Source organism: Pinus tabuliformis, chromosome 8 (assembly GCF_031772625.1).
Source record: "Pinus tabuliformis cultivar Carrire ecotype Pingquan chromosome 8, CPIR1, whole genome shotgun sequence".
NCBI classification, from domain to species: domain Eukaryota; kingdom Viridiplantae; phylum Streptophyta; class Pinopsida; order Pinales; family Pinaceae; genus Pinus; species Pinus tabuliformis.
Genome location: NC_142294.1, coordinates 972,688,828 through 972,714,964, shown reverse-complemented (window position 1 = coordinate 972,714,964; position 26,137 = coordinate 972,688,828). Strand labels below are relative to the sequence as shown.

General features: G+C 35.2%; 1 protein-coding gene across 1 annotated transcript; it reads right to left on the bottom strand.

The window, feature by feature from the left end:
* Positions 1 to 2,108: 2,108 nt before the first annotated feature.
* Positions 2,109 to 2,972, bottom strand: LOC149238699 (uncharacterized). Its single transcript, XM_089369646.1, has one exon. The coding sequence runs from the start codon at positions 2,970 to 2,972 to the stop codon at positions 2,109 to 2,111; it is 864 nt and encodes a 287-aa protein (XP_089225772.1).
* Positions 2,973 to 26,137: the final 23,165 nt, after the last annotated feature.

The following is a 26,137-nucleotide window of genomic DNA, read 5'->3' as shown; positions in this document are numbered from 1 at the left end:
GGGGATCGAATCTAGTACACACAATAATTACATAGAGGATATTCATCAAAAGAGAGCCCTCGAAAGACTAAAAAGACTTAAATTTGGGATATAAAAATCTTATTGGTACCAATAATACAGAGTGGAGATTCCAGGACAAGGGAACCCACGAAAGCTTTTCCAACACCATAGTCAGTTGGAAAGACATCAATCAAATGTGTAATAATTAACTTGTGGGTAAGTATAATACTGGAAATTCCACCTTTCAATCAAGTAATTTGAATAATATTTTACCCAAACTTCTTTTTCAGATTCCCATAAGGTGGGGCTATGATGATCAGGTAGGTCCAGATAGTTCAGGTTCATGAATGGATTTTCATTTGGGTCATTTTGTCCGTGGAATTCTTCATAGTTGGTACTGGGAGTGATGGTCCTTGCTTTGTAATGATTCATTACGAACCACCGCACATGGCCACATCTTCTGACACCATTTAGAAAATCTGTGCTGCTTAGATTTACCAAATCTCTTATTGTTTTGTACAAAACATCTATCAGCATCATGCTTGGAGGGCTAAAACATGGAATTTTTAACATGGTTAAGGAGTATGGCTTCATGATTAATGGCGATAATCCTTACTTCTCCCACCAATCCATAAACCATTATGGGAGTGGGTCATCTTCTTCAATGTCTTCAACTAGAGTATCTTCAAATAGAAATGAAAAATGAAAAGAATAAAACATGTTAGTGGAAAAGTTTTGCAGATTCATTGTTGTGTAGAATGCTTCCTGTTGCCGGTATGGGTTATAATTTTCTCTGTGAAGATGATTATCAAATCTTCAGAATGTTATATGACAGTTGGTGATTCTATTATCATCTTCATGATCCCTTTCAAGCCTATAGGCAATACTTCCAATCTGTCTTAAGTAATCTAAAGCTTCAAGTGCTTCATCATTTACTTCATCTTGATGAGGGTTTGTCTAGAGGAAATCAATGCCTGTTCTATACCTGACTTCTTTAATGGGGCGCCAATCATTATCATGATCTAGGAGAATTTTATTCATATTACATGAAACCCATCCAGAAGAAGTTTCAATCTCAACCATGTCTTCATTTCTTCTGATGAAATTATAGTGTAGACTTATTATTGAATGTTTGGATAGAAATTCTCTACTGAGCATATCAGCAAAACTGTTCTGATCTCCTTTGACAAATTCAACATCAAAATTATACTAACTGAGCTGCATGATCCATCTCACCATAGTAGCGTCTTCAAACTCACATTTGTGGATCGCATATTTCAGAGCTTGACAATCTGTTTTGACAGCGAAATGGGTATAGATAATAAAATATCTGAATTTAGCAATTCCTAGGCAGACAACCCTGAGATCCTTTTTGAGATTGGACCAGTTCATCTGATTTTTGGCCCAAAGACCAGATGCATACTAGCATATTTCTACATCTGCTTTGCTGCTGGGATTCTTCTAACACAAAACTGCACCCCATCCTTCATAACTAGCATCTGTCATTATTATTTTCTCCCATTCTCGTCTTATAGGAGAAAGTGGCTATATGTTTCTAACCTTTTCTTTTGTTCTTTTCATTGCTTGTGTACAGTCATCGTTCCATGATATCGAAACTCTCTGAAGTCGTTGATTTAAAAGTTTCCTTTCTTGGGCACAATGCTTCAGAAATTTGGAGATATAATTCAGGCTTCCCAACAATCTATGCAACTGTGTTCTGTCTTTTATCTCATCAGGGAAATGATCAACAAAATTTAGACTTCTTTGAATTACAGTATAGGATCCATATTGGATGTTGTATCCCAAAAAGTTTATCGTAGGCCTCAATAACTTCATTTTCGATTCTGATAGTACTATTCCCATTTCTTTGACCCTGCGCAGGAAGATTTTCAAATGCTTTATATGGTCAGCTATGCTATCAGAATGAATTAAAATATCATCAATGTATTTTTTCATGAATTCATCCATTCCTTCAAAAATTTCATCCATTATCCGCTGAAAAGCTGATGGAGCATTGATAATCCAAATGGCATGATATTCCATTCATAATGGCCTCTAGGCACAGAGAATGCTATCTTCCATCTATCCTCTTCTTTAATTCCTACTTGCTAGAATCCAGATTTCAAATCAAATTTGGAAAAGATTTTAGACTTTGAAATTTGAGCAAGTATGGAAGATGGTTTGGATAGAGGATAGGCATCATAATCAAGGATATCATTTAGTAGTTTATAGTTTACCGCCAACCTTGGATTACCTCTGGCTATCTCACCATGTTTGTTGACATAAAAGGCAAAACAAGCAATATGACTTTTACTTTTCCAGATAAGTCCTTTCTTTAGCAGATCCTTGATTTCTTCGCTACATAATTTCATTTGGTCTTCATTCATTGCCACTGCTTTTGACCTTCTCATTTTTCCACTGAAATCCTTCTTTAGAGGAAGTTCTACTTCCTGTTTGTGGATATGCCAAAAAGCATTAGGATCATTAGAACAACATTCTTTAAATTTAGCAGTGAGGTCTGATATTTCCTTTGAATACTTCACATTGTCGAGATGTTCCTCAGTCTTCAAAATTTCTTTCATTGCTTCCATTTTTGCCAAAATATTTTCCATTCTTTCTATCCTTTTCAATCTATTTGGTGAACTAGAAGTAATGAAAGGGAAAAATATCTCTTTATTATTTACAGGAACAAAATATCCATACCTCTGGCTAACTTTATCAAAATTTGCTCCATGTCTTTCAAAATTTTGAAAGAATGGTGTGCCAAGGTACATGGCACAGCCTATACCAGGAACCACAGGGCAGACCAAGTGTATTCCAATTTTCTCTGTCAAGAATGCATCCAAATCAACTTCATATTTGGTGGCACTCTCACCACTTGCTGTAATTACCTTAGGGCAGGTTGTAGGTCTTCTGAGATGCATGCTTACCACTGTATCACTTACTATGTTTAGTCCTGAACCAGTATCCATAAGAACTTTCCAATATTCCTATTGGCTTCCCACTCTTACTTTCATCTTGATACAATACATGACATCTCTCTTCATGCTATTGCATCCAAAGTCAGTTCTTACTGGTTATTCTTCTTCATCCGAGCTCTCTGATTGTTGTGTCTTTGTCATCATGGGATTTGTATGGGATGTTTAATTTTCTGTTATCCCTGATAGTGGCTTTTGTGATGGTTAAGCCATAGCAGCCTGTGCATTCATCAATCTTAGGCATAACTTATTATGGTTTTCTATGCACACCTTCTTATTTTCCTTTATTGTTTTTCTCCAGTTTTTAATTTCCTGATGGAAAAAAAGCAATGTCTGCGGCAAGTCTTTAGCAAAGTCTTCATTTCTGAATTGCTGAGTTAATGCTTCAACTGAAAATAGAGAAGCAAGAGGCACATGCCCTTTATTAGTGGCCTTTTTTGAATCAGAGGGTGTCTGTTTCAAATGTTCAGCCAGTAATGATTTATACATGTTTTTTATCTGTGGATCATTGGCTGCCATCATTTGTGAAAAAATGTTCTTGTTGGTTTCATCATAGTCAGACTTCATCATTCTGACTGCATTACACCTGCAAATATCTGGGTCACTGCAATCGCAATCTCTACATTCTGTACAACGAGGATCATTACAATATTCATCTTCAGATGTGCTATCTGATTCAACAAAATTCAATTCATTTTCTGATTCTGAATCAGAAGATATAAGTTCATCATAGCTACTTGGTAAATCAAAGAAATTAATTTTTCCTTTCTTATTTCTATACTGCACTTTCTTCTTTGACTTATCCTTCTTCTTGTCTGGATAGTTTGGTGCTGTATGACCTTTCTGGTTGCAATTGTAGCAAATAATTTCTTTTTCTTTAGAAAACATTTTTGTATGTTTGTAAGGCCTTGTCTTGGAATGTTTTCTTCTTGGTTTTTCTTGGAAAGACTAGGAATTCTTCTTTTTGAAGTGGTTTTTCTTCCTCTTATGCCCCTCAGCATTACCAGCCTTGCCAAGGTGCCATTGTTTACAAAGCTTCTGATATCCATGTGGCTTTTTAGGATTTGTGGCTACTCTTGCAATTTTCATTTGAGAATAGATTTCTACAATGATTGCTTTGAATGGTTGGCGGATGATGCCAAATTTGTAGTCACCAACCTTCCCTGGTAGTTTATTGACAATTAAAGAAGACACCCATTGGGGAAGTGATGCTACAAAAGTTTCCTTCCATTTTGGCTCAAGAATTAAGTCCGGAGTCAATGTCTGTAATCTATGAAGGAATCCATTGAAATATTCTTCAAAATGTTGCATATTATGCAACTTCATGGCAAGCAAAGTGATAGTAGTAATATCATTGGTGATTTGAGGGAAACCAATGAAATTGACTGTAATACTGTACAGGAGTTTTCCTATCATGTTGTTGACAGGCAGACTAGTGACATGATCCATATAAGTAGTACCATCTTCATTGAGTACTACTGCTGCTTCTCAGTGAGGAAGAAGGTTCGACTCTTTTAATGTATTGGCTTTCAACCATGAATCTAGAGTGCCTTCAAATCCTCCGATTATTCTTCTAGTTGCATTAATAGGACCTATATCATCTGCAAGGTAAGTCCTATAGCAAAGAAGCATGGAATGCAAAACAGACATGATTTCTGCTTCAGTGTAATTGTTTATATTCCATGAGTATGTAGCATTTGCAGACCAATCCTTATGATATTCAGACTTCATAAGTTCTCTGTGATCAGGAGTAGGATTCCAGGTTGTATCCCATCTGGATCGGGAGGAAGTAGCATTGACCTGATTTTCTTCTCCATTTGTTTCAATGCCAAATTCTTCTTTGTCTTCAAGGAGAAATTATTGATGCAAGCTTCAAGTTCCTCTAATTTAGGTTCAACATCTATTTTATGTGTGCTGGTTCTAAAATCTTCTTCTTCTTCCCTTTTAGAAGATGAATCTCCAAACATGAGACTTGAAAATGTTTCTTCTTTTACTGCTTTACCAGTTTCCTTTTTTTCAACAATAGTAGCACTGAAAAAACTGAGATTTGCAAAAAGAGAATAGGGATGAGTTGATTTTGGAGGTGGAAAGGTAATGGAGCTAGGATTTTTGATAAGACTTTCCACAGATGGAGTGAGAGTGTATGGAACAGAAGTCTTGGGTTCATAAAATAGCGTTTCAGACTTGTAAGTTTCTACCCGAGGCTTCTTTTTCAGATATTCTATTCCTTGAGATACTTCCCAAACTTGTTTTTTGACGATATCAAGGGAAGTGCTTATTTTAACAATCTCTCGTCCATGAGCTGAGGCTGCTTCTTGGATCTTCTTTTTTGTGTTCAAAGATAGTTTGTCAAGGTTCTGAGAAAGAGTCTTGTCATTATCTGCCAAAGTAGACACACTGCTATTCAAACAAGTTGTATTATAATCTTGTTTTTGCAAGATTCTTTCAAGCATTAGTTTCATCTCTGAATTAGCAGTTTCTTGATGCTCAAATTTAGATCTGACAAATTTTTCAAGATTGGACAAAGCTAAATTGGTCCAGTTTGTGGTAGCAATAGAATCTTTTGCTACCAGAGAGGGATCATCAGAATGAGATGGAAGTATTTTATACAATTTTCCATCTTGTCCTCTTATAACAAAATTCTTCCAAGGGGGAAATTCTGTATCTGTCTCCATGATAGAACCATCAAGGAGTTCCCACTTGAGTTTATTTGGAGTCCCTATTCTCATCATATTTACATTGAGTTGTGAACAAATCCTTTTTAGTAGATTTTCCCCTTCTGTTCTGACAGCAATAAAAATCCTTGGGACATTAGGTTTTGCTATAATTTTCTGAATTTTTGAATCAAAATCTGGAGCTTTTAGAGGTGGAGGGATAAGTACTGGATTTTCTTGTAATTTTTATTCTACAATTTTTTCTTGATCTTTGATTCTCCTTTTTTTATCTTGATTCATAAATCGCTTCATCAAAGATAGCTATATTATATTTGCAGAAGGATAATACCATTCATAGAATGATATCCATTGGTTTTTTTGTCTTCATCCAATTTTTCCAATTTTCAACATTTTGTCTGTTGAAGGTAGGAAGATCTTCTTTTGGAAGAAGCTTTTCTTCCTGAACATAAAAATGTTTCGTTTCATGGGTGAACATGTCCCAATTGAACATTTTCTCTTTCCATGGATCCCTAGCATCATAAGGACCAATTCCTTCGAAAAGTTTTAGGAATGCAATTATCTCTGAATCAGAAGGAATTTCTACATGCTTTGGTATCTTATCAATTGGGTTCCTTCTATATGCTGGAATGGAAAATTATCTGGTGTAACCAAGACCATAGGAGGAAGAACCAGAAACAGTATGTACAAGCAATTCTTTCTGGGGGTTGAAAAGCGAAACTCGCTTATAACTTTCATTAGATGAGTTAGAGGGAGGGACAAATCTGATCATGTTTATTCTCTGTTTTTCTGATGAATCTTCATGTGGAGTAGGAGGGTCAAAAGAGAATTGACAGAAAGTCTTTCAACAGTGCGAATGGTCATAGACAGAACTGAAACGTTGAGAAAGACCTGGATGTGGCTGTGAAAATAGTCTTTTTATGGAGTCATACACTGCTTGGTCGATTACAAACTGTGGAGGAGCAAAAGCTTGGATAGGATGTAATTGACTGATTGTAGTTGGGACATTAGAGACAGAGGGTCCACCACGCTGTACTATGTTTTCTCTGGGAAATCTAGTGGTTACCTTGCCATCTATTTCTGTGATAATTGACTGGGCAACAACAACAATTTTCTTGGCAAGTTTGCCCCAATTTGTTACCCAATCATCAAGAGGACACAAATCAGTACGGGAAACATATACAGGTGCTACGGGATTACAAGAAGAATCATACTGTACAAGAGTTACTCTGCCTTCATTTTTATCTAGTGCATGCAATACTGCAGGAATAGTTGTGTTATAGAACCGGACACAAGTAATATAGAAAATAGCCAAATTTTTTGATTTTGATTTAAAATTTTCATATCCGGCAGTTTGCACACCAAGGGTTAGACATTGCAGGATATTAGGATCATCTAAAGCAACAGAAAAGTCAGGGAAAACATCATATTGAATTGGACCTTCTGAGAGACTGGTCTCAATTCCACCTATCATAGCTTGTGTAAAGGTTGTCCATCGATTATCAAATAGGGTTGAGAAAACATATGCTTTTTGGCCTTTTCTATGTAAAGCATTGAGCCCTATCCTTACCATCCCTAGATGGGCATACTGGTATCCCGATTTTAAGACAACTTTAACATGTTTCTGCTCAAGGAGAGGGATAGTCATCATGGAATTTAAGGTAAGATTAGCTTTGATAGACTTTTCTTTGATCTTTATTTGACTAAGGGCACGGAAATTAAAATCATGAAGACCTTTATATACATCTGTGGTGAGAATGGGGGAAGTTTCTAATTGATAGATGGGTCTGTTTCTTCTTGTTTAATACATGCAAAATTTCTGGATATGGATTCAGAGTGACATAATCCTTCTAAACTAGAACGTAATTCATCTTCTGTTTGTATTGATTTAAAATGTTTTGAACCAAACATTCCCATGGACTGAGAAGAAGTGCTACTTGATGCATCCATTGTGATAGATAAAATATGTAAGATAAATACCCGTTAAAGACTTGCAGAATGATAACAAGCAGAATTGCGGCTTCCTTTTGTAGTAGAAATTTCGGTTTCCTCACGTACCGAAGTACGAATTCTCGTCCAACGTCTTCAACACCCTCAACGCCAACACTCGGCAATAACAGGCTACAAACGCTATTCAGGACTCAAGCGAATTTGCGATCCACTCAAAAAATATCTCACAGAGAAAATCCACTCAAGCAATACTTGGCTCTGATACCATTTTTACAGGACCTTTCGTAGATATCATTAAAACAACAAGCTTGCGGAAGATTGAACAAAATTCTCTTTATTTATATGGATGCAAATATTACAGAAGTAAAGACATCATCTCACCTTAAATTCCATGATGACTATCCCTCTCCTTAAGCAAAAACATGTTAAAGCTGCCTTAAAATCGGGATACCAGTATGCCCATGTAGGGATAGTGAGGATAGGGCTCAATGCTTTACATAGAAAAGGCCAAAAATCATATGTTTTCTCAGCCCTATTTGATAATCGATGGAAAACCTTTACACAAGATATGATAGGTGGAATTGAGACCAGTCTCTCAGAAGGTCCAATTCCACCTATCATAGCTTGTGTAAAGGTTGTCCATCGATTATCAAATAGGGTTGAGAAAACATATGCCTTTTGGCCTTTTCTATGTAAAGCATTGAGCCCTATCCTCACCATCCCTAGATGGGCATACTGGTATCCCGATTTTAAGGCAGCTTTGACATGTTTCTGCTCAAGGAGAGGGATAGTCATCATGGAATTTAAGGTGAGATCATCTTTGATAGACTTTTCTTTGATTTTTATTTGACTAAGAGCACGGAAATTAAAAGCATGAAGACCTTTATATACATCTGTAGGTGAGACTGGGGGAAGTTTCCAATTGACAGATGGGTCTGTTTCTTCTTGTTCAATACATGCAGAATTTCCAGAAGTGGATTCAGAACGACATAATCCTTCTAAACCAAAATGTAATTCATCTTCCGTTTGTATTGATTTAAAATGTTTTGAACCAAACATTCCCATGGACTTAGAAGAAGTTCTACTTGATGCATCCACTATGATAGATAAAAGGTGTAAGATAAATACCCATTAAAGACTTGCAGAATGATAACAAGAAGAATTCCGGCTTCCTTTTGTAGAAGAAATTGCGGTAAGTACAAATTCTCATCCAACGTCTTCAACACCATCAACGCCAACACTTGGAAACAACAGGCTAAAAACGCTATTTAGGACTCAAGAGAATTCGCGATCCACTCAAACAATATCTCACAGACAAAATCCACTCAAACAATACTTGGCTCTGATACCATTCTTACAGGACCTTTCACAAATATCATTAAAACAACAAGCTTGCAGAAGATTGAATAGAATTCTCTTTATTTATATGGATGCAAATATTCCAAAAGGAAAATCTCTTCCTCGGATTGACTACGGCAACGTTTAGTAGATATGAGTTAGCCGAAGCCTAACAGATCTATAGGCTACCTAGCATACAAGCAGAGTGAGTCTCAAGATTAAAACAACCAACTCACACATATAACCTATATGATTCGGCCACTTTAGGTTCACACTATCATCGAGTACTAATGTGCAGGCTTCTCAAATCATTTACAGACTAGAACTTCTCTCGTGGTGCAAGTAGATCAGACTAAGAGTCCACAGATGCAGAGTAGGAGAAAGTTCGACTCAGACCTCTAATCTCTCAAACTCCCAATTCCCGAATCCCCAAATGAGCCTTACCTTGTAGTTCGAAGTATTTATAGAACTAGCCAAAGGGGACAAGCATTCATGAATTGACAGAAGTAAAGTGTACAAACTGATGACTCAAAAGAAAGATGCTGATCGTTTCTGACCAGAATTATCAAAAGCTATATTCGGGCATGGGAGGACTATCCCATGTTATCTCGTCCCTTCTCCTTTTACGAATATCCAGTGGCATATGGGGACCGAATCTAGTATACACAATAATTACACAGAGGATATTCATCAAAAGAGAACCCTCGAAAGACTGAAAAGACTTAAAGTTGGGATATACAAATCTTATTGGTACCAATAATACAGAGTGGAGATTCCAGGACAAGGGAACCCACGAAAGCTTGTCCAATGCCATAGTCGGTTGGAAAGACATCAATCAAAGGTGTAATAATCAACTTGTGGGTAAGTATAATAATGGAAATTCCACCTTTCAATCAAGTAATTTAAATAATATTGTACCCACACTTCTTTTTCAGATTCCCATAAGGTGGGGCTATGATGATCAAGTAGGTCTAGATAGTTCAGATTCATGAATGGATTTTCATTTGGGTCAATTTGTCCGTGGAATTCTTCATAGTTGGTACTGGGAGTGATGGTCCTTGCTTTGTAGTGATTCATTACGAACCACCACACATGGCCACATCTTATGACACCATTTAGAAAAGTTGTGTTGCTTAGATTTACCAAATCTCTTATTGTTTTGTACAAAACATATGCCAGCATCATGCTTGGAGGGCTAAAACCTGGAATTTTTAACATGGTTAAGGAGTATGGCTTCATGATTAATGGTGATAATCCATACTTCTCCCACCAATCCATCAACCATTCTAGCAGTGGGTCATCTTCTTCCATGTCTTCAACTAGAGTATCTCCAAACATAAATGAAAACTGCAAAGAATAAAACATGTTAGTGGAAATATTTTGCAGATTCATTGTTGTGTAGAATTCTTCCTGTTGTCGGTCTGGGTTATAATTTTCTCTGTGAAGATGATTATCAAATGTTCGGAATGTTATATGACAACTGGTGATTCTATTATCATCTTCGTGATCCCTTTCAAGCCTATAGGCAATACTTCCAATCTGTCTTAAGTAATCCAAAGCTTCAAGGGCTTCATCATTTACTTCATCTTGATGAGGGTCTGTCCAGAGGAAATCAATGCGTGTTCTATACCTAACTTCTTTAATGGGGCGCCAATCCTCATCATGATCCAGGAGACTTTTATTCATATTATATGAAACCCATCCAGAAGAAGTTTCAATCTCAACCATGTCTTCATTTCTTCTGATGAAATTACAGTGTAGACTCATTATTGAATGTTTGGATAAAAATTCTCTACTGAGCATATCAACAAAACTATTCTTATCTCCTTTGAAAAATTCAACATCAAAATTATACTAACTGAGCTGCATGATCCATCTCACCATAGCAGCGTCTTCAAACTCACATTTGTGGATCGCATATTTCAGAGCTTGATAATCTGTTTTGACAGTGAAATGGGTATAGATAATAAAATCTTTGAGTTTAGCAATTCCTAGGGAGACAACCCTGAGCTCCTTTTTAAGATTGGACCAGTTCATGTGGTTTTTGGCCCAAAGACCAGATGCATACTAGCATATTTCTACATCTGCTTTGCTACTGGGATTCTTCTGACACAAAACTGCACCCCATCCTTCATAATTGGCATCTGTCATTATTATTTTCTTCCATTCTTCTCTTATAGGAGAAAGTAGCTGTATGCTTCTAACCTTTTCTTTTATCTTTTGACTGCTTGTGTACAGTCATCATTCCATGGTATCAGAACTTTCTGAAGTCATTGATTTAAAAGTTTCCTTTCTCGGGCACAATGCTTCAAAAATTTGGAGATATAATTCAGGCTTCCCAAAAATCTCTGCAACTGTGTTCTATCTTTTATCTCATCAGGGAAATGATCAACAAAATTTACACTTCTTTGAATTACAGTATAGGATCCATATTGTATGTTGTATCCAAAAAATTCTATCATAGGCTTGAATAAATTCATTTTGGATTCTGATAGTACTATTCCCATTTCTTTGACCCTGTGCATGAAGATTTTCAAATGCTTTATATGGTCAGCTATGCTATCAGAATGAATTAAAATATCATCAATGTATTTTTTCGGGAATTCATCCATTCCTTCAAAAGTTTCATCAATTATTCGCTGAAACGCTGATGGAGCATTGATCAATCCGAATGGCATGATATTCCATTAATAATGGCCTCTAGGCACAGAGAATGTTGTCTTCCATTATCCTCTTCTTTAATTGCTACTTGCGAGAATCCAGATTTCAAATAAAATTTGGAAAAGATTTTAGACTTTGAAATTTGAGCAAGTATGGAAGATGGTTTGGGTAGAGGATAGGCATCATAATCAAGGATATCATTTAGTGGTTTATAGTTTACCACCAACCTTGGCTTACCTCTGGCTATCTCACCATGTTTGTTGACATAAAAGGCAAAACAAGCAATAGGAATTTTACTTTTCCGGATAAGCCCTTTCTTTAGCAGATCCTTGATTTCTTCTCTACATAATTTCATTTGGTCTTCATTCATTGCCACTGCTTTTGACCTTCTGAGTTTTCCACTGAAATCCTTCTTTAGAGAAAGTTCTACTTCCTGTTTGTGGATATGCCAGAAGGCATTAGGATCATCAGAACAACATTCTTTAAATTTAGCAGCGAGGTCTCATATTTCCTTTGAATACTTCCCATTGTCTAGATGTTCCTCAGTCTTCAAAATTTCTTTCTTTACTTCCATTTTTGCCAAAATATTTTCCATTCTTTCTATCCTTTTCAATCTATTTGGTGAACTGGAATTAATGAAAGGGAAAAAGATATCTTTATTATTTACAGAAACAAAATATCCATACCTCTCGCTAACTTTATCAAACTTTGCTCCATGTTTTTCAAAATTCTGAAAGAATGGTGTGCCAAGATACATAGCACAGTCTATACCAGGAACCACAGGGCAGACCAAGTGTATTCCAATTTTCTCTGTCAAGAATGCATCCACATCAACTTCATATTTGGTGGCCATCTCACCACTTGGTGTAATTACCTTAGGGCAGGCTCTAGGTCTTCTGAGATGCATGCTTACCACTATATCACTTACTATGTTTAGTCTTGAAACAGTATCCATAAGAACTTTACAATATTCGTATTGGCTTCCAACTCTTACTTTCATCTTGTTACAATACATGACATCTCTCTTCATGCTATTGCATCCAAAGTTAGTTCTTACTGGTTCTTCTTGTTCATCTGAGCTCTCTGATTGCTGTGTCTTTGTCATCATGGGATATGTATGGGATGTCCAATTTTCTGTTATCCCTGATAGCGGCTCTTGCGATGTTGAAGCCACAACAGCCTGTGCATTCATCAATCTTAGGCATAACTCATTATGGTTTTTTATGCACAACTTCTTATTTTCCTTTATTGTTTTTCTCAAGTCTTTAATTGCCTGATGGACAGCAGGCAAGGTCTGCGGCAAGTCTTCACCAAAGTCTTCATTTCTGAATTGCCGAGTTAATGCTTCAACTGAAAATAGAGAACAGGGGGCACATACCCTTTATTAGTGGCCTTTTTTGAATTAGAGGGTGTTTGTTTCAAATGTTCAGCCAGTAATGATTTATACATGTTTTTTATCTGTGGATCATTGGCTACCATCATTTGTGAAAAAATGTTCTTGCTGGTTTCATCATAGTCAGACATCATCATTCTGACTGCATTACACCTGCAAATATTTGGGTCACTGCAATCACAATCTCTACATTCTGTACAATGAGGATCATTACAATATTCATCTTCAGATTTTCTATCTGATTCAACAAAATTCAATTCATTTTCTGATTCTGAATCAGAAGATATAAGTTCATCACAGCTACTTGGTAAATCAAAGAAATTAATTTTTCCTTTCTTATTTCTATACTACACTTTCTTCATTGACTTATCCTTCTTCTTGTCTGGACAGTTTGGTGCTGTATGACCTTTCTGGTTGCAATTTTAGCAAATAATTTCTTTTTCTTTAGAAAACATTTTTGTATGTTTGTAACGCCTTGTCTTGGAATGTTTTCTTCTTGGTTTCTCTTGGAAAGATTGGGAATTCTTCTTTTTGAAGTGATTTTTCTTCCTCCTATGCCCCTCAGAATTACCAACCTTTCCAAGGTGCCATTTTTTACAAAGTTGTTGATATCCATGTGGCGTTTTAGGATTTGTGGCTGCTCTTGCAATTTTCATTTGAGAACAGAGTTCTACAATGATTGCTTTGACTGCTTGGCAGATGATGCCAAATTTGTAGTCACCAACCTTCCCTGGTAGTTTATTGACAATTGAAGAAGACACCCATTGGGGAAGTGATGCTACAAAAATTTCCTTCCATTTTGGCTCAAGAATTAAGTTTGGAGTCAGTGTGTGTAATCTGTGAAGGAATTCATTGAAATATTCTTCAAAACGTCGCATATTATGCAACTTCATGGCAAGCAAAGTGATAGTAGTAATATCATTGGTGATTTGAGGGAAACCAATGAAATTGACTGTAATACTGTACAGGAGTTTTCCTATCATGTTGTTGACAGGAAGACTAGTGACAAGATCCATATAAGTAGTACCATCTTCATTGAGTACTACTACTGCTTCCCAGTGAGGAAGAAGGTTCGGCTCTTTTAATGTTTTGGCTTTCAACCATGAATCTAGAGTGCCTTCAAATCCTCTGACTATTCTTCTAGTTGCATTAATAGGACCTATATCATCTGCAAGGTAAGTCATATAGCAAACAAGCATGGAATGCAAAACAGACATGATTTTTGCTTCAGTGCAATTGTTTATATTCCATGAGTATGTAGCATTTGTAAACCAATCCTTATGATATTCAGACTTCATAAGGTCTCTGCGATTAGGGGCAGGTTTCCAAGTTGTATCCCATCTGGATCGGGAAAAAGTAGCATTGACCTGATTTTCTTCTCCATTTGTTTCAATGCTAAATTCTTCTTTGTCTTCAGGGGAGAAATTATTGATGCAAGCTTCAAGTTCCTCTAATTCAGGTTCAACATATATTTTATGTATGCTGGTGCTAAAATCTTCTTCTTCTTCACTTTTAGAAGATGAATCTCCAAACATGAGACTTGAAAATTTTTCTTCTTTTACTGCTTTGCCAGTTTCCTTTTTTTCAACAACATGAGTAGGACTGAAAAAACTAGGATTTGCAAAAAGAGAATAGGGATGAGTTGCGTTTGGAGGTGGAAAGGTTATGGAGCTAGGTGCTTTGATAAGACTTTCCACAGATGGAGTGATAGTGTATGGAACAGAAGTCTTGGGTTCAGAAAATAAGGTTGCAGACTTGTAAGTTTCTATCCGAGGCTTCTTTTTCAGAGATTCTATTCCTTGAGATACTTCCCAAACTTGTTTTTTGACTGCTGAGGCTGCTTCATGGATCTTCTTTTCTGTGTTCAAAGACAATTTGTCAAGGCTCTGAGTAAGAGTCTTGTCATTATCTGCTAAAGTAGACACACTGCTATTCAAACAAACTGTATTATAATCTTGTTTTTGCAAGATTCTTTCAAGCATTAGTTTCATCTCGGAATTAGTAGTTTCTTGATGCTCAAATCTAGATCTGACAAATTTTTCAAGGCTGGACAAAGCTAAATTGGTCCAGTTTGTGGTAGCAATAGAATCTTTTGCTACAAGAGAGGGATCATCAGAATGAGATGGAAGTAGTTTATACAATTTTCCATCTTGTCCTCTTATAACAAAATTCTTCCAAGGGGGAAATTTTGTATCTGTCTCCATGATAGAACCATCAAGGAGTTCCAACTTGTGTTTATTTGGAGTCCCTGTTCTCATCATATTTACATTAGGTTGAGAACAAATCTTTTTCAGTAGATTTTCCCCTTCTTTTTTGACAACAATCAAAATCCTTGGGACATTAGGTTTTGCTATCATTTTCTGAATTTTTGAATCGAAATTTGGAGCTTTTAGAGGTGGAGGGATCACTACTCGAATTTCTTGTAATTTTTCTTCTACAATTTTTTCTTGATCTTTGATTCTCTTTTGTTTAGCTTGATCCTTAAATTGCTTCACCAAAGATTTCTCTATTATATTTGCAAAAGGATAATACCATTCATAGAATGATATCCATTGGTTTTCTGCCTTCATTCAATTTTTCCAATTTTCAACATTTTGTCTATTGAAGGCAGGACGATCTTCTTTTGGAATAAGCTTTTCTTCCTGAACATACAAATGTTCCTTTTCATGGGTGAACATGTCCCAATTGAACATTTTCTTTTTCCATGGATCCCCAGCATCATAAGGACCAATTCCTTTGAAAATTTTAAGGAATGTAATTATCTCTGAATTAGAAGGAATTTCTACATGCTTTGGTATCTTATCAATTGGGTTCCTTCTATATGATGGAATGGAAAATTCACTGGTGTAACCACGACCATATGAGGAAGAAATAGAAACAGTATGTACAAGCAATTCTTCCTCGGGGTTGAAAAACGAAACTCGCTTATAACTTTCATCAGATGAGTCAGAGGGAGGGACAAATATGATCATGTTTATTCTTTGTTTTTCTGATGAATCTCCATGTGGAGTAGGAGGGTCTGAAGAGAATTCACAGAAAGTCTTTGAGCAGTGTGGATGGTCACAGACAAAACTGAAAGGTTGAGAAAGAATTGGCTGTGGTTGTGAAAATAGTCTTTTTATGGAGTCATACACTCCTTGGTCGATTACAAACTATGGAGGAGCAGAAGCTTGGACAGGATGTAATTGATTGATTATAGTTGGGACATTAGAGACAGAGGGTGCACCACACTGTACTGTGTTTATTCTGGGAAAACTAGTGGTTACCTTGCCATCTATTTCTGTGATAATTGACTGGGCAGCAACAATAGTTTTCTTGGCAGGTTGCCCCAATTTTTTACCCAGTCATCAGGAGGACACAAATCGTTATGGAAAACATATACAGGTGCTATGGGACTACTAGTAGAATCATACTGTGCAAGAGTTACTCTGCCTTCATTTTTATCTGGTACATGCAGTACTGCAGGAATAGTTGTGTTATAGAACCCGACACAAGTAATATAGAAAATAGCGAAATTTTGAATTTTGATTTAAAGTTTTCATATCCGGCGGTTTGCACACCAATGGTTAGACATTGAAGGATATTAGGATCATCTAAAGCAATAGAAAAGTTAGGGAAGACATCATATAGAATTGGAATTTCCAGTATTATACTTACCCACAAGTTGATTATTAAACCTTTGATTGATGTCTTGTCCAACACCATAGTCGGTTGGAAAGACATCAATCAAAGGTGTAATAATGAACTTGTGGGTAAGTATAATACTGGAAATTCCACCTTTCAATCAAGTAATTTGAATAATATTGTACCCACACTTCTTTTTCAGATTCCGATAAGGTGGGGCTATGATGATCAGGTAGGTCCAGATAGGTCAGGTTCATGAATGGATTTTCATTTGGGTCAATTTGTCAGTGAAATTATTCATAGTTGGTACTAGGAGTGATGGTCCTTGCTTTGTAATGATTCATTACGAACCACCACACATGGCCACATCTTCTGACACCATTCAGAAAATCTGTGCAGCTTAGATTTACCAAATCTCTTATTGTTTTGTACAAAAAATCTGTCAGCATCATGCTTGGAGGGCTAAAACCTGGAATTTTTAACATGGTTAAGGAGTATGGCTTCATGATTAATGGTGATAATCCATACTTCTACCACCAATCCATAAACCATTCTAGGAGTGGGTTATCTTCTTCCATGTCTTCAACTGGAGTATCTTCAAACAGAAAAGAAAACTGCAAAGAATAAAACATGTTAGTGAAAATTTTTTACAGATTCATTGCTGTGTAGAATGCTTCCTGTTGCCGGTCTAGGTTATAATTTTCTCTGTGAAGATGATTATCAAATATTTGGAATGTTATGTGACAGCTGGTGATTATATTATCATCTTCATGATCCCTTTCAAGCCTATAGGAAATACTTCCAATATGTCTTAAGTAATCTAAAGCTTCAAGGGCTTCATCATTTACTTCATCTTGATGAGGGTCTGTCTAGAGGAAATCAATTCCTATTCTATACCTGACTTCTTTAATGGGGCGCCAATCCTCATCATGATCCAGGAGACTTTTATTCATATTATATGAAACCCATCCAGAATAAGTTTCAATCTCAACCAGGTCTTCATTTCTTCTGATGAAATTACACTGTAGACTCATTATTGAATGTTTGGATAAAAATTCTCTACTGAGCATATCAACAAAACTGTTCTTATCTCCTTTGACAAATTCAACATCAAAATTACACTGACTGAGTTGCATGATCCATCTCACCATAGCAGCGTCTTCAAACTCACATTTGTGGATCGCATATTTCAGAGCTTGACAATCTGTTTTGACAGTGAAATGGGTATAGAGAATAAAATCTATAAATTTAGCAATTCCTAGGCAGACAACCCTGAGATCCTTTTTGAGACTGGACCAGTTCATCTGATTTTTGGCCCAAATACTAGATGCATACTGGTAGATTTCTACATCTGCTTTGCTGCTGGGATTCTTCTGACACAAAACTGCACCCCATCCTTCATAACTGGCATCTGTCATTATTATTTTCTCCCATTCTTCTCTTATAGGAGAAAGTGGCTGTATGTTTCTAACCTTTTCTTTTATTCTTTTGACTGCTTGTGTACAGTCATCGTTTCATGGTATCGGAACTTTTTGAAGTCATTGAATTAAAAGTTTCCTTTCTTGGGCACAATGCTTCAGAAATTTGGAGATATAATTCAGGCTTCCCAAAAGTCTCCACAAGTGTGTTCTGTCTTTTATCTCATCTCGGAAATGATCAAGAAAATTTAGACTTCTTTGAATTACAGTATAGGATCCATATTGTATGTTGTATCCCAAAAAGTCTATCATAGGCCTGAATAACTTCATTTTGGATTCTGATAGTACTATTCCCATTTCTTTGACCCTGCACAGGAATATTTTCAAATTATTTATATGGTCTATCAGAATGAATTAAAATATCATCAATGTATTTTTTCAGGAATTCATCCATTCCTTCAAAAGTTTTATCCATTATCCGTTGAAAAGCTGATGGAGCATTGATCAATCCGAATGGCATGATATTCCATTCATAGTGGCCTCCAAGCACAGAGAATGCTCTCTTCCATTTATCCTCTTCTTTAATTCCTACTTGCGAGAATCCAGATTTCAAATCAAATTTGGAAAAGATTTTAAACTTTGAAATTTGAGCAAGTATGGAAGATGGTTTGGGTAGAGGATAGGCATCATAATCAAGGATATCATTTAGTGGTTTATAGTTTACCACCAACCTTGTATTACCTCTGGCTATCTTAGCATGTTTGTTGACATAAAAGGCAAAACAAGCAATAGGACTTTTACTTTTTCGGATAAGCCCTTTCTTTAGTAGATCCTTGATTTCTTCTCTGCATAATTTCATTTGGTCTTCATTCATTGCCACTTCTTTTGACCTTCTGAGTTTTCCACTGAAATCCTTCTTTAGAGGAAGTTCTACTTCCTGTTTGTGGATATGCCAGAAGGCATTAGGATCATGAGAACAACATTCTTTAAATTTAGCAGTGAGGTCTCATATTTCCTTTGAATACTTCCCATTGTCCAGATGTTCCTCAGTCTTCAAAATTTCTTTCTTTGCTTCCATTTTTGCCAAAATATTTTCCATACTTTCTATCTTTTTCAATCTGTTTGGCAAACTAGAATTAATGAAAGGGAAAAAGATCTCTTTATTATTTACAGAAGCAAAATATCCATACTGCTGGCTAACTTTATCAAAATTTTCTCCATGTCTTTCAAAATTCTGAAAGAATGGTGTGCCAAGGTACATGGCACAGTCTATACCAGGAACCACAGGGTAGACCAAGTGTATTCCAATTTTCTCTGTCAAGAATGCATCCACATAAACTTCATATTTGGTGGCTATCTCACCACTTGCTGTAATTACCTTAGGGCAGGCTGTATGTCTTCTGAGATGCATGCTTACCACTGTATCACTTACTATGTTTAGTCTTGAACCAGTATCGATAAGAACTTTCCAATTTTCGTATTGGCTTCCCACTCTTACTTTCATCTTGATACAATACATGACATCTCTCTTCATGCTATTGCATCCAAAGTCAGTTCTTACTAGTTATTCTTCTTCATTTGAGCTCTCTGATTGTTGTGTCTTTGTCATCATGGGATTTGTATGGGATGTCCAATTTTCTGTTATCCCTGATAGCGGTGCTTGTGATGTTGAAGCCATAGCAACCTGTGCATTCATCAATCTTAGGCATAACTCATTATGGTTTTCTATGCACACCTTCTTATTTTCCTTTATTATTTTTCTCAAGTCTTTAATTGCCTGATGGAAAACAAGAAATGTCTGTGGCAAGTCTTCACCAAAGTCTTCATTTCTGAATTGCTGAGTTAATGATTCAACTGAAAATAGAGAAGTAGGAGGCACATACCCTTTATTAGTGGCCTTTTTTGAATCAGAGGGTGCCTGTTTCAAATGTTCAGCCAACAATGATTTATACATGTTTTTTATCTGTGGATCATTGGCTGCCATCATTTGTGAAAAAATGTTCTTGTTGGTTTCATCATAGTGAGACTTCATCATTCTAACTGCATTACACCTGCAAATATTTGGGTCACTGCAATCGCAATCTCTACATTCTGTACAATGAGGATCATTACAATATTCATCTTCAGATGTGCTATCTGATTCAACAAAATTCAATTCATTTTCTGATTCTGAATCAGATGATATAAGTTCATCACAGCTACTTGGTAAATCAAAGAAATTAATTTTTCCTTGCTTATTTCTATACTGCACTTTCTTCTTTGACTTATCCTTCTTCTTGTCTGGATAGTTCGGTGCTGTATGACCTTTCTGGTTGCAATTGTAGCAAATAATTTCTTTTTCTTTAGAAAACATTTTTGTATGTTTGTAAGGCCTTGTCTTGGAATGTTTTCTTCTTGGTTTTTCTTGGAAACACTGGGAATTCTTCTTTTTGAAGTGCTTTTAGGGAAGAAATGAAGTTGGAGGAAACTATAAAACCAAGTTGGGCTACAAAGTTCTCTTCAGTCAAGAGGAAAATGATGAGATTTAGTGGTGGAATAAACTTTGGAGTTCAATCTCCTCTAAATTCCACTCTTTTTATATGAATTTCTCTTAATAATAAGGTCTAACTTGGGAAAGGTTAACAAAATGTAATATAGATGGGCCTAGTATATTTCTTCTTTGAAGAATTATTGAAGAAACATACACACCTTTTTATGAGATATCCTTACTCTCAACAAATCTGGTGGGAGCTTGATGTTTAATTGGGGCTCCATAAACTTATGAGATAAGGATTCAATTCTAGATTGTTTTCTTGGTTGGTTCACCAAAAAGGGTTAGAAACATGTCAAGGCTCTTCCTTTTTTGCTTTAATGGAGAATTTTGTTGGAAGATAACTCTATGTAATTGTAGGTAAGTTGGTGCCATGTTTCAAAATATCAGCTTAGTATTTGATCTTACTCCAATTTTTAAAAAATGGCCCAAAGAATAAGTAGCTCTAGTTTGTAGGTGAGCTTTCGATGGAGAAGTCTAGCACATGGTTTTTTTTATGGTGCTTGTAGGTACTCTTTCTATCGTTGTGGTTTTTTTATTTATCTATCTGTGCTCACATATTTTCATTTCAAAGCCAATGTAGGGAGAGGAATACACAATTACAACAATTTTATGACTATTCTTCTACTCCTAAAGTTTGGTTGAAGTTGAGGTTATGTCTCACTATAGATATTTGGAAACTTTTCTCTTGCCATTAACAACTTATCTAGCTTGTTGAGTTACAAAACATCTCCTTGATTCCATTGGTGAATGAAATTTTGGAAATCCATAGTTCATTTGTTTATATTGATTTCAGTGACATATATAGAGAACTAAACGAAGTAATGGACAAACTATCCTAAGAAAACTCTATTTTGTTAGAAAATGAGCGTATCCTACAAGAATTTGAAGAAAGGAGGCTAGATACCCACAACCACTTTAAGAAAGGAGGCTACATACCCACAACCATTTTAAGAAAGGAGATTACATACCCACAACCACTTTTGATTCATAATCTCTAAATTGTTTAACTTTTGTTTAGGCTCTTTTTGTCATAGTGTTTGTTTGGTATGGATAATAATTTTTTTAATAAAATATTGTTTTTGTAAAATTTTGAGATTGATGATTGAGTGATCAAAATATTATCTTATGGAAAAAGGTATTTTAACCTATACACATACATCTAAAAAAAACTTTATTTTTCCATACATAAACAAAATTAAATTAAAAATAAATAAATTTGATAATTAGTTAGGAATTAGTAAGATAGAGTGTCAATTTGAAAAGAAAGAGAATTATATAAGAGATATAATACAAACTAATAATATGAAGGTTTAAAGAATATACTTATGTTTGGAAAAAAGGGATTATTAAGCCGAGAGGCTCATTCTATATCACAATATGATGTGTAAGGGTGTCCATCCATCATCAAATTTGAAATTTTGCTCATCTCAGCCAAAATAACAATTTTAAAAAATCTAAAATAAAATATTTAAATAAATATACAAAAAATTTAAATAATATAAGCTCATAACAAAATTTACATATGAAAAAATTGGATTCCTCTCGACTCACATTAGATGTGTATTTAAAATGGATTTATACTCGTATATTAAAATGGAAGAATACATAAACACATATTATTTTCTTTATAATTTTTTTCTTTTTTTTTTTCTAGCTTATGTGAATCTCAACCATTCTTTCTTACTCTAAATTCATGTTGAGTGTATATGTTTATGCGATTACAATATTAAATATTTGTCGAATTGTCACAAACATTTCGTTAGATAATTTTAGAATTGTGGCAACTACTAACGACATTTTATTCTTCTATATGAAAAATTAATTAATTTATTTTTATAGTAAATTTCTCTACAATGTTATCGGAGATGTATTTTATCCTAATATGTTAACTATTATATTGATATATATGGCATAAGAGCAAGAGCCTAATAGCAATCATGTGCAACAGTAAATTGGAAAAGAGGTAAATAATAATATCGTAACTATATTAATAAAAATTCATATGTCTCTTAGCTTTAGACATTGATAACATAGGCCTTTTGGAGTTGGTTGTTATCAATTCCCTTTGTTTTGTTTTGTTTTTATTTTATAATTTTAATTTTTGTATTTAAACCCTTGCTCCTCTCTCCATGTCTATGGGGATCCATAACAACCTATTCAACCACTTCTCTACAAAAAGTGTTGTGTGTAATATGAAAAGAATTTGCTTTTGATTCCTATTATTACAGGCGTTTTGAGGTCTAAAATGGCCATCCTAAGGAAATTATAAAATAATAGTGGAAATAATAAAATAATATTTGATTACATCATCCAATTTTAGAGGGAAATAAGAAAAACCATTGTTTCAACTCGTGATTTTAACTTATATCCCTATGGGTTTATTCAATAGGATGCATAATTTGATTCCTCATCCAAGGATTACCCATGTTGCATACTTTCAATGGACCGTGCTACACGAAAAATGAGAAATACATGAAAAATGTGATTGCAATCACGTTTTTTCATGTATTTCTCATTTTTTGTGTAACATGGTCCATTGAAAGTATGAAACACAGGTACTCCTTGGATGAGGAATTAAATTTTGCATCCAAAGTGTTCTCCCACTCAAAATTTGAGTAAAACCTTAGGGAGATATGTTTAAAATACGAGTTGAAAAAGTAGTTTTATTATTTTATTATTTTTTAATATTTTTACTTTTTTACTCCAAAAATGGTGAATCATCCCCGATGGTTGACATCATCATCTTGAATCCTATTGGTTCTTATAAAGTTCATTTTGGTTGTACATTTTTCTTAGGAGGTCCATTTTAGACCTCAAAATTCCCCTAATGGAAGAACATCCTTAAACAAAACAAAACAACCTTATTTGATGAAACCATGAACGTTCATGAAGCAAACAATGAACTATATTGATGTAAGGATTCTATAAGTAGGCCCTCTCCTCCAAAATATCCTTGGAAAACACTCGAATTTGGGCTTAAGAAGCTCTCTAATGGGAAATCTAGGGATATTGAAGGCTACAAAGCTAAAATTTTCAAAATGGGAAGATCTATCCCCATCTCTCATATTCACAAAATACCCAATTTGGTAGTAAAACATGGCTTCCATAAGCCTTGGACTCAAATCCTTATTATGTCAATCTTTAAAAGTGGGGATAAAAACGTTCCCTCTAACTATAGGACCATTATGATTAGCCACATTTTAGAAAAATTGTATGGGCTCATTTTGGAAAAAAAGATTAGCCTCTGGCTTAAGAGCCATGGTAAAAGAGCTAAAGGGAAAGTTGGATTTAGGAAACATCACACAACTATTGACCATCTTGTCACTCTTAGGATCATTGTCGAAAAATGTCACAATAGTAAAATTGATCTCTTTTATTGTTTTGTTGACTTTACAAAAGCTTTATACATTGTTCCTCAGGATAAGTTGTGGCAAAGACTTGTAGAGATGATGGTTCCTCTTGAGTTGAGGGTTGCTGCAATTTGGCTTTACAAGAACGTTGTTGCCAAGCTTAAGATCATTGAGGGTTGGTCTAATGAGATTAAGTGCAACATCAATGTTATGCAAGGGTGTCCCCTTTCCCTTACCATTTTTGGCATTTACATTGATAAGCTAGAAGAGTATTTGGAAGCCGTAGGATGCAATGGTCCCAAGCTCACTAGTATGTCGATGATATAGTTCTTCTAGCCAAAAAACATGATGATCTTGACAAGCAACTTAAAATCCTCCATGATTACTGCTCCAAGATGGGTATGATTGTTAATATCAATAAGACAAAATAATGATAATTAAATACAAAAAGATCAACCATGATAATTTTATCTATAATAACAATTGCTTGGAAAAGGTTTCTTCATACAAATATTTAGGTATTGGCATTCATCACCAGCTCAATTGGAATTATAACATTGAGAAAAGGATTATTGGAGGATGGAAAGCCTATTATAAGCTTGAAAATAGTTGTAACTAGTATCATATTTGGTTTTGGAGTAAAAGAAAGTTCCTCTTTGAGACTCTCGTAACCTGTGTTATTTTATATCGTTATGAGGTTTGGGGTTGCATTATATCTAGATAATCATGGAGGAAGATTGAGTTCATCCAAAATTAATTTATAACCTATAACCTCAAGATTAAAGGAAATACTCCTATCCTATCCTCTTCATCGAAGCTATCATTTCCCCCATTGAAAGCATGACTATGTTTAGATATCTCATCTACAAGAAGAATATTTACAACATGGAAGCCAAGAGGTTCCCCAAAATCACTTCTAACTCTAGCCAAAACCCCCACCTTTGATTCAAGCGGGGATGGCATAAGGTGCTTAGTCTTGGCTCAACCATTTGGAGATAAAGGAGGAGACCATCTTAGAGAAGAAGGATAATATTAAATATATTATTACTTCTAAATTTAAGGATAAGTTGTGGAATGATAAGGATCTAGAGAGGAAAAGGAAGATAAGGTATTATAATGTGGTGATCAACCCCACTCTTGCTAACTAGAATTATCTTTCTATCTTGACCAATGCTAAGAATAAGATGAACATTGTTAAGATAAGAACTAATTCTCATGAGTTTTAAAGTGAAAGTGGGTGTTGCTCCATTCCCAAAACACCTTGGGATGAAAGAATCTGTCAAATTTGTGAAACTAAGAGGGTTGAAGATGAAAATCGATCCTTGCTCTTACTCACATCCGTTCTTGTTTCTAAAATATTTTCCACACTACCAACCTTCTTGACTTGTTAAGTCAATAAAACTATAGTAATCGAGGAATGCTTCTTTCCCTTCTTTTTGATCATAGAAATGAAATATTAAATAATCTCAATTAATCTCTTACTTTCTTAAGTTCTGATAGAGAACATTGGTCTTAATGGATGTTAACCATCGTCATCATCATCATCATATTTTTTTTAAGTAGGTTTAATGGTTAAGAATATGTGTTTCTTCCTAATAGGTTATAGGTTCAAATTCAGAAGGGGATAGAGTATGTACACTTCTCTATAATTTAGTAGTGGAATCACTGCATGGAGGTGGTTCTCATGTACCACAAACAAAGTGGTCCTATACACTAACTTGGTGTTTGGTTCGGTTGTGACCTTAATTTTTTTTTTTTTTATGATCATGTACAATTTGCATGAGAGTAATAGTTAAGAGTATGCCTTCTTCCTAAGAGGTCACAAATAGATTTTATACACCTCCATAGAATTTAGTAGTCCAATTGTTATTTGTGGCTTGACCATTACCTTAAAATTAGATTATTATTATTATTATGCATATTGATATTTAAAGAAAATATGTAATGGGATGTGGCAGTGTTTTAGTGGTTGGAGTGAGTTATGTAGGAAGAGATTGTAGATCACGGGGATGATCTAGAAAATCCATCACTAGAATTTTTCTATGCTAATAATGAATTAATAAAAGCATGGAAATGTATTGGGACATATAACAATGTTCTTAGAGAGAAGGTTATGACTCATCACTCAGTTGTATGAGGCACACCTCAAGAACATTTGCTAAATTATTCCATAGCTATCTCAAACAAGAATGATGCATCTTTTAGTAATCCAAATTTAGC